We start from the raw sequence: 20,408 nt of genomic DNA, 5'->3' as shown, positions 1-20,408 counted from the left end.
GAGGAACAGCTGGCTGAGGGAAGAGCCAGCCCGGGGAGTCAGTCACATTCCTGGCTGGGATTCAATGACTGAACCAGACACAAACAAACAGAGAGGGCGAGAGAGAGAGAGAGCGAGAGAGAGAGAGAGGGAGAGAGAGAGGGAGAGAGAGAGCGCCTCACACATTGAGTGAGAGGGGAGACAGACTGAGAGTACGCCAGACTGAGCAGACGAGGCATATTTCGGGCGCACATTTGGAGTGCGTAAAACCACAGGAGCGCATAGAAACATAGTAACCGGTGATTGTGCGTTGGATAATACGAGTTTTGAGTCTCGGAGTTGTCGACTTTAATTGCGTCTGCTTACAGGAACTGCCCCTATGAATTCAGCAGCCTTCAGTTTTCTGAATGGACGCGCTGGGAAGGTTCTCCGGTGACATGGAAATGCGCGTTATTGAGCGTGTAGCCGGATGCTGAGGACGCCCGATCCGATAAGTCAAATTCAGCTTTCATTTTGAGTTTTGAACTCTCGTTTCTAACCGGCGACAACATGGAGGGTACGAGCTTTCAGCCTCATCCCGGACTTCAACAAACTCTGAAGCAGTTTCATCTGAGTTCCATGCGCTCTCTCGGTGGACCGGCGGCGTTTTCCGCTCGGTGGCACCAGGACTCACTCTTCGGTAAAGATGGGAAATCCGCAGAGATTATGCTCACCCTGCCGGCACAGACACCTCCGGTGATGTCCGGTCCACTTTTCATCCCGTCCGACCGCTCCACGGAGAGGTGCGAGACGGTCCTGGAGCGGGAGCCCATCTCCTGCTTCGTGGTCGGCGGCGAGAAGCGACTGTGCCTGCCGCAGATACTTAACAGCGTCCTGAGAGATTTCTCGCTCCAGCAGATCAACTCGGTGTGCGACGACCTGCACATCTACTGCTCCAGGTGCACGGCTGACCAGCTGGAGATCCTCAAGGTGGTCGGGATCTTGCCCTTCTCGGCTCCGTCCTGTGGGCTGATCACTCAGACGGATGCTGAGCGCCTTTGCAACGCTCTCATCTACGGCGGTACTTACCCCCCTCACTGCAACAAGGAGTTAGGCTCCCTGGAGTTGGAGCGAACCGAGAAGAGCTTCAAAGTCTATCATGAATGTTTCGGCCGGTGTAAAGGCTTGTTTGTCCCGGAACTGTACACCGGCCCGAGTGCCGCCTGCATCCAGTGCATGGACTGCAGGCTCATGTTTCCACCTCACAAGTTTGTGGTCCACAGTCACAAGAGACTCGAGAACCGGACAGTCCACTGGGGGTTCGACTCCGCCAACTGGCGGGCCTATGTGCTCTTAGACCCGGACTACACCGGAAAAGAGGAGAAGAGTCATCTGGAGCAGCTGCTTAAAGAGTTAAAAGGAAAATATGATCTGACGAGCAAGCTGTCCAGTAAATCTTGCAGAGTAAGTCTGATCTGTTTCACCTTTTTATTTACCATCAGTCGCTGTCTTTGAGGAATTCTACAGTGTTTTGTGTGTTTGTATATGTGGATATTTCAACCGCCCCAGGCCTAGTACAGCATCAGCATTAATTAGGCTAACATTAATTCTGAAAAGGCTTCCTTCTCGTTAGGCCTCTCTCTGTCTACTCTGATTGATTGTTTGTATCTTTCGCAAGTGTTGCCAGTCTTATTAGGGACCCCCAACAGAGTTATAATGCAAATCGCATGTCTCATCGCATCTTTCTGTGTCTGTCCCCTCTGCTCCTTCACTGTGAAACACCTCATGTAAACCCACACTCACCTCATATATGTCTGAAAAAGGTGACAGTGAAGCCTCTAACCATCAGCTAACACCCCTGAGCATCCCTCTCATCATCTAAAACTCCCCCATCCATCCCCCTCTCCCAGGGTTACCCAAGGGCATCTGCATTATGATAAATGGAGTCCTGATGATATATTTTATTAGACTGAGAAGGGGAAGGGTGGTAGGGGAGCCCATTATGGTGCCATGAGGTGGGGAAGGGGATAAGAGTTTAATGAGGTTTGGGATATGGAAATGTGTGTGTGTGAGAAAGAGAAGGAAGGGGTAGTGACTGGACAGGATAGGATAAGATGTGTGTGTGTGTGTGTGTGTGTGTGTGTGTGTGTGTGTGTGTGTGTGTGTGTGTGTGTGTTGTCTCGCCTTCCAGGCTCCTTGCGTGGGTCAGAGATGTTTAGTATGGACAAAGGGCCAGGAGACGAAGTGGCTGTTCCTTCGTCACAGAGCAGCTGTTGTGTGGGACTCTGCTAATGAGTGGACATCTCTGTATGCATCTCCATGGTGCTGCTCCAGCATGAACAGGAGCCAGGAGATGTCTCACAGGGAAACCTCAGTACTCTCTTTTAAAAAATCCTCAAGAAATGTTGTTGGCTCATAGAGACATGTTTGAAAAAGACAACAAAAGGAAGGTTGTCGGTGTTTGAAGAGATGAGGTTATATTGATTGGATCTTGCTTGTTTTTGTTTTCAATTAAGAAACATTTTACGCCAGGCTGTTGAATGCAGTGTATGCAGCTAATTTATATCATTTTTCCTCAGGAATTGGACACAGACCCCTGACAAAATCTTTGTACAGTCCAGAAATGTCTGTATAAAAAAAATGCTCGCACCTGTGGCTAATTTCTTCCTAACGGCAGTCAGCAGGTCTTGATGTATCACCTGTGAGTTATATATTTTCTTAAAATGGTGAGTCCTGCGCTGACAGTCTTTCAGTGTGTGTGATATACACATGGCCTGAGCATCAGGAAGAGAGCGTGTTGGAGGGGGCAGTGCGTGTTTGCTGTGGTTCACTGTCAGTCGTGTCCCAGTTAGCAGACAGGGCCTGGTCCTCGGGGAGCTGCACACCAGCACTCTCCCATACATCAGCCTGACAGGCCAAGCTGCTGAAAGGCCAGTCGGGGGCTCGCAGACCGCGCTTGGCTCAGCTTACCCATGAAACAAAAACTCAGTGTTATCAGTCTGCCTCAGCCTCCCTCTGATGTCAGAGTGTTTTATTAATAAGCAAGAGCCTCAAAGGTTACCTCCTCTGCCTGTATCATCTGTCTAGACTCCCACCTCATCTACTGTACCAGGTGCTTGGTGCAGATACAGCTCGTCCCCAAAGAAGATGCTGAGAAGATTATTGTTGATGGAGCATGTATTTTATTGTGGAATAGTTTTGAAGTGGAGTTTTCTGGAGAGATCTGAGTGTGATTTAGATTTATTCCAGTTTTTATTGCTAAACTGTGAATGTAGAATGGGAAACATAAAGCAGTCATTTTTGAAAAACTGCAGCCTCCTCACAAAAGCAGAAGCCGGATCAGAGGAGGGAATGAGACCAGTGAACCATTGTGTCTGTTTTGCATCAAATCCAGCATTTGGTCATTTAGCCCTTTGCCTAATGTGCAGATGAGGGCAGATTGCTGAGAGCAGGCTGCAGACACTCTCATTCAGAAGATGTAGGGTGTGTGAGCCAGGCCTTGACATGTGTTGTCAAAAGGCCATAACCCCTGACCTTTCCCCAAAGACACTGACCCAGCCTACCCCCATTCTTTTCACACCATCCAATCACATGCCCTTGTGTCCAGTCCACTGACCAGATGGCTGTCTGATAAAGGATGGAGGGATATACAGTGGACAGATAACAAACACTCCTCTACCGCAGCTTGGTTTCCAATCAAACATTGTTGTTTTATTGCTTTTTTGTTTGAGATCCTGGACGATTATAACAATGGACGCGCTGGCAAAAAATGTAAATTTTATGGAAACCTGAACTTTGAATTCAAATAACTTGCTCCATTGTGTTGAACCTTGCGTGTAATAATTCAAATGTTAACTTTATGATTAGCATTAAATCTTCAAGAAAGAGGATTGGAATTGCAAAAACTTGTTTTTTTTAAGCCAAAGTCAAATACTTCTGAGCATTAACTGTAAAAAAAAAAATCCCTAAGAAGTGAGGGCAATGCGATCAGTCATCTGACTGAGTAGAGAGTTAAAGGGGGCTCTGGAGAACTGTGTAGGCCCTCCTTAATGGAATGGATATTAAAGCCATTCAACTGAGGCCAATTTATGCTATTTCTCATCCCATTGTTCTCCTCACTCGATGAAATTAGCCTCAAACCTGGAGCAAACCAATCAAGTGTGTATCGAAGGGTGTAGGGTTGTGTGTTTTTAGTTCTTAGCTGTTATTAAAAGTGAATGAATGAATGAAATGTGTCTCTCTACCCCTTTCTCTTTCAGGTAGCTGTGTGTAAATCTGCACTTGTACGTGGGTGTCTTTATGTATAGCGAGTATATGAGTGTGTTTGCATGTAAACAGGCGAGTGTAATGACTGGATCAGCTGTGCGGGCCAGATTAAAATGAGCTCACTGCCGGCTCATTTCCATTCCCATCTGTCTGCTGACCTCTGGGAAGCCCTGAAAGCTGACATGGTGCATCTCTTTGGTCCTTGATGGGCCTGTCTGTCCAGCGTTGACCCAGCCAGCATTGACCCAACCAACCCACATCACCCAGATAAACATGGCGTCAGTCTCATTTGGCTCAGGCTTAGCATATTTATAAAACTTATGCTGTGGGCAGCATTCATGTCTTTGGTTGTTTGTAGCTTGGCTTTAATTCACCTTCTCTTACTTGTCCTTCACTTTAAAAAATCATTCTTTTGAGAGCAGTTGCCTGAGTTGCACCCCCACCCGGCACCCAAATCCCCACTGACCAGCCCCCCCCCCCCCCCCTCCCAGAAGACCATCATCTTGTCTCTGCAATGAGTAGTGGACAGAGGTTTTTGGCCAAAGTGGGGACGGCGTGTCAAGGCAAAGGGGTGTCAGGAGCTCCCAGGGGTTGTGGCCTTCATTCTGGCTGGAGTGACCCCATGTTAAAAGGGTGTCAGCTGGGGTTCTGTCATGGGTGATGTGTGCTAAAGACCTGCCGCCTCCTTTGTTTGAGGGTCGGGCTTTCAGAGGCTGTGAAGTGCAGCCATTTCTCTTTGTTAGTGCCTTGTTTCTTTAGGTGCTGTGTGGATAGGTCTGTAACCCCCAGGCTCTCCCAGGGTGGGAAATCCACGCTTGTGAGTTTGCCATGTCACTGCTTTACTGGCTATGTGCTCGAAGACTGACTGGAGCCTGTAGTGGTGTCTGCATGTCTGATAGAGATAGGGCTGGATAATAATTCAATATTATTGTCATCATGTAGTGATGATATGATCATTCTACAAATTTCTATTGTCCAAATTAATGACTCTAAGCAAGATTAATTAAAATTAAACATTAAATTAGTAATTGAATGTCTTTTTTTACACATATGAAAAGTTTGGTCTTTTTGGTCTAATTGCTTTGAAAACCCATCATGGGTGTATATGGGATTATGCATACATTTTCTATATTGTTCTTATATATTGATATTATCAGATAATATCCTTAATACTGTGATGGTTATGACTTTACCTCCTCACAAATATGTTTATGTTCAGATGCACAATATTGGCAAATCTAAACATAGACAAATAGCGTATTTATAGCACAATATTGTTGGCCAAAAGTATTTAGTGAAGCATTCCTCATTCATTTTACTGCTTTGTGTTCAAAAGATGAGGTTAATAATTTGGTTTTTCAATGTAGCTCTTATCATAATCTAATTACAAGTGCAAAAAAAAAAAGACCAAATACGCATAGTAAAATGTAAGCATCAGAAAGTCTTTTTAAAAAATTGGGCCTTGAGAAGTGATTGAATAGAGGATACTTATTTTGCAAGTACGGGTTGGAGAAAAGATGTAAGGACTTCACTGTATGCAGCCATCAAACTGAATCTTTTTTTTTTTTTCAGGAAATTCACATTCACAGTAAATAACAAAAATCTCAGACAATCATCTCATGTATTACATCATCCATATTACGCCAGTATAAAGTATTGCCTCTATTTCTGATCATTTTAAGTGCACAGTGTTTCGCTCCGTTCCTCTCTAAACCTCGATGACACAGCACAGTGCTAATGTGTGAAAGACTTCTTGTATAACTCGTGGAGTGAGGGAGGAGGATGATTTGTGTTGATCAGTGATGATGAGATGAGAGAGGAGATGAGCTCTGGCTGTGACTGCAGTCAACAAGCCAGTCAGTCGGTCCGTTAGTGGCAGAACAGATGCCTGAATTGGGTGAGTGTTATTCCACAATCATCATCAATTCCTCCTCGATCACCTCCTGATTTCCAGCCCTGTGATTAAGAGTCAGGCCCATCTGGTGCAGAGACAGGAAATCCTGGAGTCTGCATCTGCTGCTGGCTGAGCTACTAATCTGCTGCAGTCAGGGGGGTTTAAACTCTGATAATCCTACATAACTCCTGGAATGCAGGGACCACAGTGCACATCAAAACCGTCATCTTCTCTGGACAGCGTCTTCAGGAACACAGATAGACTGAATGTCAGCCATGGACTCTCTCCTCCTTCTCTGGCCCACTCAAAGCATCTTCACAATTTATAACTGGTCCCTCTGGAATTTTGTAATTAGAGCATGAATTAGATATACTGCAGAGAGTATGTTACATGGAGAAACCAACAGAGCAATTGCACATACCAATTCAAGTGCGTTTCTGATGAGACTTTAGAGGCCAAAGACACACGCAGAATTACAATATTTATCCCCTTAAATTTTCACTCTGTCTCTCCTTAATGACCTGCAGCTCTAAGCTACACAACTGTTAGACCACATTGGAGATGTGCTAATGGAGCTCCAGCCAGAGCAGAAGTAGGCCCTGCTGGTGCCATATGACAAATCGGCATGCTGCTCTCGCCTACAATCCGCCCACCGACCACCTCCAAAGCTATCAGGAGGATTAGCTCACGCAGCTAAACCAAACAGACTGCTCAGTGTTCAGACAGCATTTGGTCCAAATCTTGTTCGTGCTTCCTGTTTTGATGGCTAGCAGATCACAATCGGGTGCCGCTATCGGTTCACTTGCAACTGGTGTGGTGCCAAGTTGCTGTGCAGTGCTGTCTGTGGCTGCGGGAAAAGGAGAATGAATGTTTTAGGGATTTACACGACTCCCTTGCTCTTTGGGATATGCATAATTTATTTTAGGATTAGGATGGTTTAGATTAACTTTGAATTCTCAGCTGAGTTCAGAAGACGGCGAAACACAGGAGACACACAGGGGCACGAATGCTCTCTTGTCTTTGTCTGCTGGTGACAGAAAAGCCCAGAGCTCCGTCCTGTAGAAATAGTTTGCATTACAGACCTGTTTTGTGTATGTTAGTGCGTGTGGGCAGGTGTGTACCTCAACATTTTGAGGCCTCTCTCAGACTCCACACGCTCTCAGAAAGGACTCGCCCTCAGTTGGAGTCTGCTCCGTACGCTTGTGATTGGAGGGCGGCTGTGGTTGCTAAGCAGAGCTGCTCTTCCTGTGCTAAATAAGAACTTCGTGCTCTCTGGCTGGTGGGCTCAAAGAAGCGCGCCAGAACACACACACACACACACACACACATACGTACGCACAGACCTCACAGTGCATAGACCTCTTACAGTACAGAGACCTCACTCTCCTCCATTCACTGCCCATTCTCTTTCATTGTGACCTCCACGCTGTAACTCGACGAGTCTCTCCTCCTCCTCCTCCTCCTCCTCCTCCTCCTCTTCCACCTCCTGCTGCTGCTTTCCTTCCACCAACTCCTCCTCCACCACTCTGCATCACACACACATTTCTCCCACAGGTCAGCACTGTATAAAGCTCTCCTCTCCATCACTGAGACCTCCTTGTCTGACACCTCCTCTGCCCCACCACCATCGCTCACCTCCTCCATTTGACACCTCCTCGACCCTGTAGGACACACACACACACATACACAGACACAGACACTGGCTCTCCTCCTCTCCTCCACTGAAATCTCCTACTGCACTCCCCCTCACACTGCATTATACTTAGATCTCCACCTCCACTGTAGTGAGCACATGCTGTATCAGTCTGTATTCAGACTGGCCTACATACGCCACACATGGTATCACTGTGCTGTTCCAGGGGTGTGAGGGCTGCTTGTCTCGTTTTGAAGAGATGAAAACTCACCGTCTATCTTTAGTCTTCTTTTTATTATTATAGATAGATAGATAGATAGATAGATAGATAGATAGATAGATAGAAATGGAGAGGTAGTGCTACTTTGTCAGGATGACCTCATAAGCAGCCTCTATCTCCTTTTCCTGGCTCGTTTCAAGAGCCCGCTAAATGAACAAATGAGTGGGATCCACATTTTCAGCTCTCTCCTGTTTTGCTGTGTGCTATTACAGACGGCGGTCATCTCATGTATCTGCTGTGCCGCCAGGACATTGCATCTCAAAATCTGATCTAAGGGCACCGTGTTTTTTCTCTGACAATTTGCACGTGCTGTAGAGCCCTGAACTGTCCAACTCCCAAGAACGTTTATTTCTCTTAGCTTAGTTTTCGCAGGGGTCAGAGCTTTGGGTGGTGTAGCCGAACAGTCATTCAGTGTTGGTGAAAAGCCGCAAGCCTCTGTGCGCTCTTCAGACGAGCTCGACATGCTTTCTTGCAGAGATGGAGCAATGCAGCATTGTCAGCAGGCACCCGTATCAAATGAATTCAGCACAGCTGTCCTAGCAGACTCTGTTGCAGTGAGGGGGGGGGGAGTTATTTATTCAGTATTACAGTCACCCCGGGATCCGTCATGGTCACTCTTTGTCACAGCATCATCTGGTCAGGTGGACCCTTTTCCCTCTTTGACCTTGTTAGTATTGTTTACTACCTCATTCAAAAGCAGAGCACACTGTATCTCTGCAAATGCAACTCGCTAAAGAGTTAGCCACCTGCCCCACCCCGCTCTCTCTTTATTTCTGTATCAATACAGCACGGTCTACATTTATAAAGACAGGCGTACAAATGGGCCACGGTTGCTCACATGCTGAGGATACCTCTGCCCTCACCCCCCACACACACCCTTTTTTTGCAGGTGTCTAATAGTTTCAGGGTTGCCCCGCACTGTGCTCGCTGTGCCGGCTGCCCAGCAGGGCCACCTGCCTCCCTGCGCTTGTGGAGTTGACAAGCGTCTGGCTTTATTTCCAGCCAGTCGACGAGCGCAGACAGACAGCCATGGCCTGAAATAGAGCAGGCCCACCCTTTATCCTATAACGAGGGGACTATTAAAAGCCTTGTGTCTTAAGCAGTATATGACCGGTGTCAAGCGAAGAGCTAGTACACACATCATCTTAAAAAAACGTCAAGCTGCTTTTCAGATTATCATCAAAAACTAAGTAATCACCTCTCCTTTTGGCGCCAACAGCCTTAATCTGCTGCACAGGTGTTTTAGTTTAAGATCATGTGACCTTTGATTGAAGCCCTTTACTCAAGAGAGGCTTAGAAAAAATAATGAAGATTACATGACAGTTTTGAGCTCGAAAATATGGCTATAACACAAAACAAACACATTTTAGAGATAATCAATTCACTTGTGACCTTGTGTCAGTTGAATGTGTTAAATCAAATGCAGAGAAGATGCCCTGGTCGGGGCATCTGTCCCATATGGAATGTATGAATTATTCCAGAGGTAATAACAGGGCATTGTTGGTGCGCTCATCTTCACAAAGACACCCATCTCTGCATGTCCAAATTTAATTCACCCCTTTCAGCTGCTGAACTGTACAGGCTGCTGATATAATGAGTCCCTCCAAAGAGATTAGTCGCCCTATCATCAACGCAGCTCCCTAATTTCTCTGCCTTTGTTGTGGTGCAGGCTGCACTAAATGGGATAAAGGGGCTTGGCCGGACACAGTGGGAGGAAGTGGCTTTTGTGTTTCTAGCAGGTGCAGTGGAATGACAGTGGGGTTTTTGGGATGTATGTTTGTGTGCGCACGTGCATGGCCACATGTATATGCGTATGCGTGCTGTTGTGTGTCTGGCCAGGCCAAAAGGGTATGTGCTCCCTGAGTGCCGCTGAGATACAGCAGGAACCTCTGGAGCTTGACTTGAACCCTCAATCACAGGGCTCCTTGGGGGTTTGCAGTAAATTCTTCAGGCGAATGGTTTTCTCTCCTCTTCCTCCTCCTTCTCCTCCTCTTTCTCTCTCTTTCTGCTCACATCTGGTGAACAGCGCTAGCACCCCTGTCATCTTTTACTGCGTTGAGGTCATTTCCACCCTATCGGTAAAGTGGAAACACATGATGTGCAGGGTTCGGCCTTAATGGGGTGGGGCTGGCATGGACCAGCACTGACATAGCTTTACAGCCAAGAGCTGCCAAAACAGCCTTTCTGTGGAATGCCTCCGACTTCAAAATTAAAGACATTTGGGGTAAATAATGTTGGAATACTTATATTACCAGTTCGATGTATGACTACTATAATTAGTTATTTTTTCTTGCATGTTAATGTTTTTTCTAACATGCATGGTTTTAAATGTTTTCTGTCGCAAAATGGATCTCAGCCTGCCAGAGCAGCAAAGCAGAGCTGAACATGTCATTCATGACACTTTGAAACTGCAAAATAAAAAAAATTAAAAAAAAAATTAAAAAGAGACCAAGCATTGTTTGGGCATACAGAAAGATTTTAAGTGTATAATGGATACCATCTCCGGAAGACATGCTTCTCCTTTTAGAGTTTTTCTATCTCTGTTCCAAGTTTTATTTTGCCTGTAAAATTCTTCCTTTCACACGCTTTTTCCGTCTTAATCACATTATTGATTCCAACTGGGGAGCTGGAAAGTCGGGTACAGACTTTGGCTGATGCTCTGGATAAAGGGTGTGTCCTCAAGTTTAATTGGGATTCTCCTTTAGCAATAATGTGGATTTCCTCAATTCTCTGCCCTGCTGCGCCATTCTTCTTCATAGTCTTCGCACCACAGCTCACAGTGTTTGTCATTGTCAGGAATCTGCGCTTGTGTCATTTGTGAAAACTCAGCTCTGCCATCTGACACATTCTGGTTGATTTCTTGTCAGTGCATTATTAGTATCAGCTTCACATGAACTGATTCTTCTGTCACATCGACTGCTTTTTATGGTAACATTTTTATTACATTGCACTGAAACGTATTCTTTGCTGTCTTTATTTTTTTTTGCTTTAATGTAATGAAACCACAGATCTGTTTGCAATGACTTTAACAGCTAAAAACATTTTGCCACTCTTAGATAATTTGTTGCTTAAGTATATCAATGGAATAAACAGCTTTAATGGAGTTTTACAGTCTCACTACATGGATCTCAGCGTGTCTCCAAGCAAATTCCAGTCACACTGTGGTTTCCATTTTGTGGTAGACAGAGCTGCAGTGTAAAAAGGGGTGGGCTGCAGTCAGTCAGTTACTGCTGTCTGTGGGTAGACTACAGGCGGAGTGGCTGCTCGGAGCAGCTGCATGGATTTTTATTCCTGCTGTCCAACAGGACTCCATCATAGACTGCAGCAGCACTCGTTATTGAGGGCACACACTCCTGTGCTGCATGCCTCTGTCCTCATTACCTCTGCAGCAGCTTAGCTCTCTGCCTTTGTTCTCTCTCTTGGCTTGAAACTGGAGAATATGGAGAGAAGTGCTGAGGCTGCAGTTAGCTCGGCTGCCCACAACTTCTGCCGCACAGGAGAAAACATAGCACAGACAACCACCACCCCCCTAAGCCCTCTTGTCTACATATTTTCACAAAGCCAAGGCACAGGGGATGCTCTAGTTTGATTCATCATCCTGACTTGGATGTAGGCTGGTTTGCTCAGTGCTTCTTACATTCTGTTTGTTGTCTTTGCTTCTTTTGTCACTTGTCTGGATTAAATATTTCACCCTGAGGTGTATTTGTGAGTTGGCCTACCGACCAAATGCCCTCGTGGCCAATCTGCTGTGTGAAAGGTCCCATAGACTTGTTCCTCAGAGGCGTTAAACAGCAGCCGTGCAGAGTCGCTAGAGGGACAGTAAACTTTTATCACACTAATAACCCACAGTCACAGCTACCCTAATGGCTTAGGTAGCCATGCCAGGGGTTGCCTGGAGGTCAGGTTGAATTGCAGGACATAAATGGTTGATTCCAACTGGTAGAACAAATAAAGGAAGGGAAAAAAAAGGAGGGCCATCTGAGGTGAGCAGAGGGGGAAGAAAGTTGTTATTGGAAGAGCAGATAATCACTTAAATTGATTTGCAGTAAAAGGAAGCCATTGATTGGACTCCTCTTTTATAACGAGGCAATCTGTGGCCTTTTAACCCTGTTTCCCACCCAACTCTGCACACTCTCAAACCTTGGACTCAGTCTGAGCATGCCGTCAAAGGGCACAACTCCTACACAAGTGACAAGTGAATGAAAAGATTTTTGCCCAGCACTTGGTGAAAACATCAGTCAGAGAAGCAGAAGTGTGAGTGAGGGGATTTGTTAATGGAGTTCAAATCTAAACTTTTTCTCAGATTCCTCTCCCTCTGGCTGAGGTGGATGGGTCTTGAGAGTGTTTGTTTTAGGTGAAGTCAGTGCTGGAACAGAATGTTGTGAACCGCAGGCCAGACTGTGGTTCTGCGGTTCAGCTTCGACCTGAATGCAGACGGCTCTGTTTGTTTTGCTTTTCCGTTTCTCAGGGAGAAATTTAGACGCTGCCAAAGTCCTGCGCTCACACCCAAGGCACGCAAATAAAACCGTTTTACACAGAAAAAAAAAATGTACCTGGGTGTAGTCGCTACATCTGGACTTCAACACAGCCCCAGTGCAGGGGTACACTTCCACTGCTGTCTCTGCTGTCCTACTCTCATCTTGTAAAAGGGCTCTTTGGGAGATGAGATGGCATTTGATTGTTTCAGTGGCAGGATGTTTGTGTGTTTTGTTCCAAGCCTTTTCATAAATAGCAGTTTTTATGTTGCTGAGGTCAACTGGTTTTACTAGACTGGAGAGGCAAGTCCAGAGGCAAGGAGGCCTCCCCACCATCTGGCAGCCATAAAAGGGGGAGCAGGAGGTTTTTAGTGGGGGTTTATGGGATGGTAGGGTGAGACACTGAGGGGAGGAGAGACAGAGTGGATGGTGGACTCTGGTTGCCCCCAAGCTGCAAAGCTTCCTCTGCAGTCTGAATGACAGGTCAGAAGTTCATTGCCTTTTTTTTTCATCCTGCATCTGCCTCGTAAGGTGAAGGAGGTGACAGTTGGTTCAGAGTTCGAGGGCAAAGGAGAGAATGTCGCTGTGAAGCCGTTACCACTGCTGTGAATAAAGATATATTCTGGGCAATGAGATCTTTATTTTTGATTCGGTGAGCTTGCTGTATTTGTGTTTCAGAAGACTGCAGCTCACTGAGTGTGCGTCCTCTTGTTGTTGCATTGCCGTCAGCTTGTTGTGCTATGCAGAAGATCAGACCTGAGTCCTACAGATGGTGCAGAATTATGTGGCTGCGTAAACACTGGTGATTCAATGGCTTGGTGTTGCTTGGGTATGTGTCACTGTCTCAAAGCACCCTCCACACCACAGAGCAACGAACAGTAAGTTGTTTTGTACGGCTACAGATCCAGGCTCTCTCTTTTTTGTCCAGATACAGCCTTAGAGTCAGGTGGTGGCTTTTATTTTGTTTTCACATCTGACTTAAGTGGGAATAACAACATTGTTAAGCCATGAAAATACTGGAGTTTGAGGCCAGTGAGATTCTCATGGAGCTTTCAGAGATGAAGACACTCCTGAGAGTCTTAGTTATGTTCTGCTGGCAGATTTCCTCTCCAGTTTTTAAGAGCCTGAGTTGGAGCTGTCTGGTCCATCTGAAGCTGGATGCTCAGCCTTATAGGTTTTCCAGAATGGGGTTATCGTTGCAGAGGACTGGGCTGCTTTGCTGACTCTGGCACTGATACCTCCCATAGAGATTTCATCTTTTGTTATTCTGCAGCTGAGATGTGTTAACCCTTTAGACCCTTCAAGATATTTAGATAATAGAAGGTTATGGAGCTCTGTAATACCCACTTTAATCTTGTGAAAGTATATTTGATGTTCCCCATATGAATCCTTATAATAAAAAATAAGTGTAAAAAAATGTATTTGTTATATAAATTAGTTATATTGACCTCTCTCTTGCCAATTTGGAGCTCGGTTTTCAGACCCTCTGCAGCTTCACACAGTTTGTATATGAAGAGAAGAAAAGTGCTGACAGCAAGAGAATGAGAGCGTGTTTGGCAGGCACGCCCTTGTAGGTTTCTGTGTCACTCAACTCCATTAAATTTTTAATCATTTCCTTGCTGTGGTATAGAGCTCAACATGGCCAGGCTCAGTCACACACTGTTTAGTGGTGTATGCTCTGTTCAACTCATAAAACACGAGGAACAGAAACTGTAAGGTAGGGGTTTTCACTAATTAAGATCAAAACAACAGTAACTCAGAGAGGTTCTGATTTATCTTGCATTTAGTTTTCTCACTTCATTGTGCAGAAAATTAATCAGCAACATTTTACACACCAAGGACAAGCTTTTCACTTGTTACAGTTGAAAAATAAACCCAGCAGGAGTGAATGGAGAACTGATGCTTTGTCTCTATTAGAGCTCCAACAATCAGTTGACAGTTGCTCAATAGAAAATATACTGGCAGCTATTCTGATAATTGATTAATCTTTAAGGCCGTTTGTCAAGTAGAAATGCTTGATGGTCTCGTTTTCTAAAATGTGAGAATTTGCTGCTGTCCCCTGTTTAACATTATGGTTAGTTTTGGGTTTTGATCTGTTGGGCATTTGATGACATCAGTTTGGACTTTAGCAAATTGTGACAGATTTTTTATATTTATTTTTTTTCAGTTTTCTGATAGTTTACAGACCAAGCTGACCAAATGATGAATCTATTAGAGATGATACAAAATAATTACTAGTTGCAGTCCTAGTTTCTGTGTTTCCCAGAGGCAGACACATAATCTGGAGGCAATTTATTTAGCAGCACCCACAGTGGTGTCAGTGTCACTTCAGAGTCCTTATTATTAAGTTTAATGGAGTGTCTCCAAAAATTATCATGACAATTGTATTAAATATACTTATATTGCCAAGAACACTGATTGCACTTGACAAACTTTGAAGACAGCTTCAAAGGCACCTTCAAAAGCAGCCGCAGTGAAAGACTCCAGCCAGAGATTCACTGAGAGCCTCTCAACATACTTTGGCCTGTTTATTCGCTCACATTTTGCATCATGTCAGCGTCTCAAGCACTGAGAAAAGGAGTGAAATAAAGCACTGGGCCCTTGATTGAGAGGCTGGAAATGAGGGACTCTGCTCTTGCTTTAGTGGTTCCGTCCACTGCAGTGATTCAGGGGATAAAAATGTGGCCTGTGTCTCTTTAAGAGCGCTGGCCTGTCTGCAGAATGCATCAGTCCTGTGGAGCAGACACAGGCCAGCAGGAGGAGGGGGGTGAAGGGAGGAGCGTGGGGCTGTGCGGAGGGAGTAACGAAGACAGGAGGGAACAGCTGCAGTCTGGGCTTCCAGCCTCCTGGCTAGACTGCTGAAAGTTATTATTGAGTTCCTGTGTAGGGCCTCCCCTCCCTGTGGCATACTCCTCTGTGCTCACTACGAGGTAGACGGGGAGTGCGGGAGAGGCAAAGAGAAAAGTTGGCAGCCTCCCATGCCCCTTTGCAATGACCTTATATGCAACAAATAAAGGATAATTTTGTTTGATTCTGTGTTTTTGCAAGGGTGAAGCCTCTAAAAGCCTTGTAAGACTGAGAGCAACCACACATGCTAGCACAGCCTTACAGCTGCTCGACAGCAGCTGAAACTGCGGCCTAGCTCACTGTTGTCTTATGTTACAGTTTAGCAGACATGTCCTGTTTTCTTAGGAATGGCCTTAACTAGTCAAGACAAGAAGGTTGACGGTTCACCAATGAGAAAGCAGTGAACTAAATCCTCTCCTGGCGCGCTAAGCAATGAGTATGATTCAAGGACAGGTGGTGGGAGGACGAGGACTCCTTCAGTCTCCTTCAAATAACTTTGTCTTTAACAGTAAATGACGGCCATGAATGAAAAAAGAAAGTGACTTCTTAAAGCATGAATATAGGAATAAAGACGGGTATGTTATCCCCAGCTTCCTCAGAGTATTAATCACAAGCCTGTTTGCATTTTTGGCAGCACTCTGTGTAATGAGTCGCTTGTAGGTTATCTTGTCAGTGTCCAGCCTGCAGGTCTCAGAGATTTGCTGTCCGGTGAAAAGCAATGGAGATTACATAGTTACACACATTATGTTGCCCTCTCAGGCCTGCGCCTGCCTGCAGCACTAATCCCTGGCCTGCCTTCCCCTTTAGCAGCTACATTAGGGTCACAAAGCGCGTGCGTCCTTCCAGCTCAGCCCACCAAGAGAGAGACAGACTTTTACGTAATGCTCTGTCCGGTGTATTTGTTCTGAACCTGCTGTTGCTTTAAGCAAGGCTCCCTCAGGTTAACTGTACCCAGCTGCTGCATGTATTACTGTACTGTACTTGTCATGGCTCTGGCTCGCAAAAAGCCTGAACCTATGGAGCACCTGAGGCTTAGCAGGGGCCTTTTCCCTGCACATTTCTTCTGTAGCATGTCACATATGTGTCCTGATTAATTCCAAGCATGTGTCTTCATTCACGGTCAGTGCGATCATTCGGCCTCTGTTTTAAAGCCGTCTCGGGCAGGGTTTGCAGGAAAGCTGGGCGAGGGGGGAAAACCCTGGCGCTGAAATGGGTATTTTGTGGAGTTCTGTTTGTTGAGTCAGAGCTTAGTTGGGCTCTACTGTTATGTGGTTGCCATGGAGAAAAACACAGGCTCTTGTGCAATAAAATCATCCAGGAAAAGACATTTCCAAGAATTTTTCAGAGTCAAGAAACAGACGGCAAATTGCAGAATTCATGAGGTGCTGCGGTCCACCACCCGCCCCTTTCAGCCCTCCATTTTAGAGCGCTCGTATTCATTTTATGGAAGCTGCGAGTCTTGAGCCCTCTCACCTAATTACTTCTGTAAGCAGATATGTTTTCCTATGAACGGAGGAGGGGAAACAAAACCAGTGTTTAAGGATGGAATGTGTGATCTTAGGAACGGATGTTGTGGGTGTTTTATCCCCTATTTCCCTTACAGACAATTCCTTGAACAAGTGGAAACAAGTGAAATGCTATTTGATCTCTGTCAAATATTACTGTATACACATACTCATGCTCTGAGGCCCCCGTACATTTGAGTCCGACTGTTGCTCTGCCAGAGAGAGAAGAACATTTTTCTGAGGAAATAACTCCCGGCGTAGTTTTGAAATGTGTTGACAGTTAATTGGTTGAACACTTATAAAACCCACTGGCTTTCTAGATTTTTTAAAGATTTCTTTTCAGTTACGTCAAGGCTGCTCTTTAATATGAGGTCTTTTATTCTTACTGTTTCCTGACTGCCTTAATGGCGCCATTAGCACTTTTCAAATAGTGCAATTCTAGTATTAGAGAAATAACTAATATGTAGTGGTGCAATATAAAACACTATGAACCAAGCCTTTGAGCTTATGATCTAAATTTGAAGTTCAAGGGTAATTAAACAAAAAGCATGTCTTTCAACATCAGGAGTCTCCGGCATTAACTTTAAAGTATTTCATTGTTTGAATGGCCATAGAAATAACAGCGATGGAGATTAGGATTTCTAACCTGGTGACCAGGAAGGCAGCATTTCAACAGAATGACCAGAGTGGTATCTATAAATTTCAGAAGGATTTATTACCTTGGTTCAACCAATTAGCTCCCTAGCAGCTTTTCAGGACATATACTGTGTTGGTGAAATGACATCACATGGGACCCTGAGTGAGCAGTGACCCTAACTTCACCTCAACCTCTCACAGCGTTTATGGCCTCTTCTCCTAAATTCCCCTGTGCCCCCCATCCCATCCCCTCACACCTCTTAACCTCTGGTATTCATCCCATTTTCATCTTTCCAAATAAACCTGCCACCTGCCTTCCTCTCCGCTGGCTGCTCGGAGGGCACGTGGTCATGTGGCTCAGCTTACTGTGAAAGCATGGTGGCACAAACCGCAGCTCAGCTGACCCGGTGAGCTGATTTACCATTTTAAAAAACATGTCTGACCCTCATTGGCTGCATGGCTGCTGCTTGATTTGTTAATGGCTGAAATTAGCTGTGTGTTGCTGTGCTGATGATCATCATTTCTCAGATTGAATTATTTAAAGCTCCAGGTCTGAAACTATTGTACTCAGTGGTAGTCCGTAACATATGCTTATAACTAGAACCGGAGAGAAGGTCTAGTTATAAGCATGATTTATTAATTGATTAATCAATCATTTCTCAAGCAAAAATTAAAAACTCTGTCCACTTCCAACTTCTAAATGATTGCATATCTCAATCTTATCTCATAGTAAAATGAATTTTGTTTAGACCTTTAATTGGACAAAACAATCAATTTGATGATATTACCATGGGCATTAGGAAATTCTTATTTGCATTTTTCACTATTTGGCATCATTTTATTGACCAAATGTTTAACCAGTTTATTGTGAAAATAACAGGCAGATTAATAGATACTGAAGATAATTGTTAATTGCAGCCCTCGTCTAGCTTAATAAAATTGTATCAGAAGACAACAAAAATGAGGCGGCACAGTGGTGCAGTGGCTAGCACTCGCCTCTGGGCTCTTCTGTGTGGAGTTTGCATGTGCTCCCTGTATCTGCGTGGGTTTTCTCCAGGTACTCCGGCTTCCTCCCACAATCCCAAAAACATGCACATTAGGTTAATTGGCTACTAAACTGAATAGGAATTGCCTCTCGCCCGTAATCAGCTGGGATAGGCTCCAGCTCCCCCGCGACCCTGACCCCCTGGATGGACAACAAAAATGATGACCAGACAGGTCCCACATTTTCTCATCAATTAGCAGGAATTTTATTTCACATAAGCCTATTTTAATCATTTAAATAAACAGTAGGAAAGAGTCAAATATTAAAAAATAAATTAATAATCTTTCACTATGAAAAAAATCCCACATGAGTTCTCGGCTCAGGAATCATCAAGGACAATGGTGGTCTGTTTTATCCCCTGTACTTAGTTGTTAACATGGAGAGCTGACTGTCCATCTGGCCCGTCAATCTCTCAGACACTGGAGGTCTAGACCCTATGAGCCCGGCCTGCTGTAACAGTCCCCGTGCAGTTGTCCCCCCCCCCCCCCCCCCCCCCGCGTCAGTCTCCCATGCCTCCTCCTGTCCTGATTTCTTCACTGTCTCTGCTCTGTGAGGGAGGTGGGGAAGTGTCGTCCAGTACCAGGTACTAAGAGTGATATAATGGTCTGTGTATTTGGAGTTGTTACTGTTTGGGTTGTGGAGAGGTTATCCAGTGACATTTTAATCGTCTTTCTGCCTTCTTTCCCGTGGCATTAGTATTAATCTGCAGGATTAAAACTCATCCAGTCAGACACTGGACTTGCTGTCTCGTTGTAGAGCAGAGGGGGTGCGTGCTAACAGTGAGAACGGCAGTGCACATTTCCCTGTGTACGGGCAGGGATGTGCTTATCAGTGACAAACCCAAGGTTTTCAGTCTGCAGACATCAGAGCTTTCATGAGAGAATGGTTTGTTAACACATTAAACTCTCAGAAGGGACAGAGTTGTTTTTTATCAGTGGAAAAACCGCAGATTTCCAATTGTCGGTTTTATTCCTCTGCAATTGCAAACCCACAGATTTTCAACTCTCCTCAATGTTGTATTCTTTTGTTCCTGAAATGACTTTTTATTAAAAAAACTCTACCAACTGTACTCATAGAGGTCAGTTTACTTATCATGGAGAGTATTTTTCAGCCTGTGCAAACTGTTGTATAATGTCTTCTGAGCCTCTTGAGAAGCTTTGTCAAGTCTGAGAACATAACCCCGATGATGAGACTGTAATATTTAACAGAAACTAGGGGCATCAAGTTTGAAAGATCAGGGCATTTCATACAGTTAGCTCAGTTGGTAGAGCACGAGACTCAATCTCTCGGGGTCCGGTGGGTTTGAAGCCCACTCTGGGCGGCACCACCTCCCATGGGCTCACCACCCGTGGGAGGTGCCGTAGGAGTTTGGTGCATTGTGGACTGGTTGGGAGTCACCCCTGCGACCTGGGCCTGTACCCAGATAAGCAGCAGATGATGAGATGAGATGAGATTGGATAATTCATTGAAATGTTCCATTAAAAGAACTCTATTAATAGACCTAAATATTTTGTAGTTGCATGAACCTTAGTTTGCTCCACTTCTTGCAAAAGGAAAAAGACCTCGACCTAGATATTTCTTTTTGTTGTGAAATATGCCTATTTATTTCAAATCCCCTCTTCACCTTCCTGGAATTATTTCACAAATTATGCCAAAATTACAAATCTTTGTCATATGTCCTTGTTAATCTCATCAAAGCAAACTAAGATGTATTCATTTTATATTTAGAAATTACTTCCTTATTCATTTATGAAAACAAATAAGCTGGCACTGAAGTCCAAGAAAAGAGTTACTGAATCAAATCTGTACTGTTTATACTGTAGTCTCAAGGTGTAAATGTTGACATTAATCATTGTGGATCATGCAGAC

At 44.9% G+C, this 20,408-nt stretch overlaps 1 protein-coding gene across 1 annotated transcript in view; it reads left to right on the top strand.

The window, feature by feature from the left end:
• The first annotated feature begins 154 nt into the window (after nucleotides 1-154).
• skib (v-ski avian sarcoma viral oncogene homolog b) overlaps nucleotides 155-20,408 on the top strand; it is a 32,603-nt gene continuing 12,349 nt past the window's right edge. Inside the window, exon 1 of the mRNA XM_041034657.1 lies at nucleotides 155-1,422. Within this exon, the coding sequence (XP_040890591.1) occupies nucleotides 529-1,422 (894 nt within the window). The 5' untranslated portion in view covers nucleotides 155-528. The remainder of the gene's footprint in view (nucleotides 1,423-20,408) is intronic.

This window comes from Toxotes jaculatrix, chromosome 3 (genome assembly GCF_017976425.1).
Source record: "Toxotes jaculatrix isolate fToxJac2 chromosome 3, fToxJac2.pri, whole genome shotgun sequence".
Lineage (NCBI taxonomy): Eukaryota > Metazoa > Chordata > Actinopteri > Toxotidae > Toxotes > Toxotes jaculatrix.
This window is presented reverse-complemented; position numbering and strand designations above follow the sequence as displayed.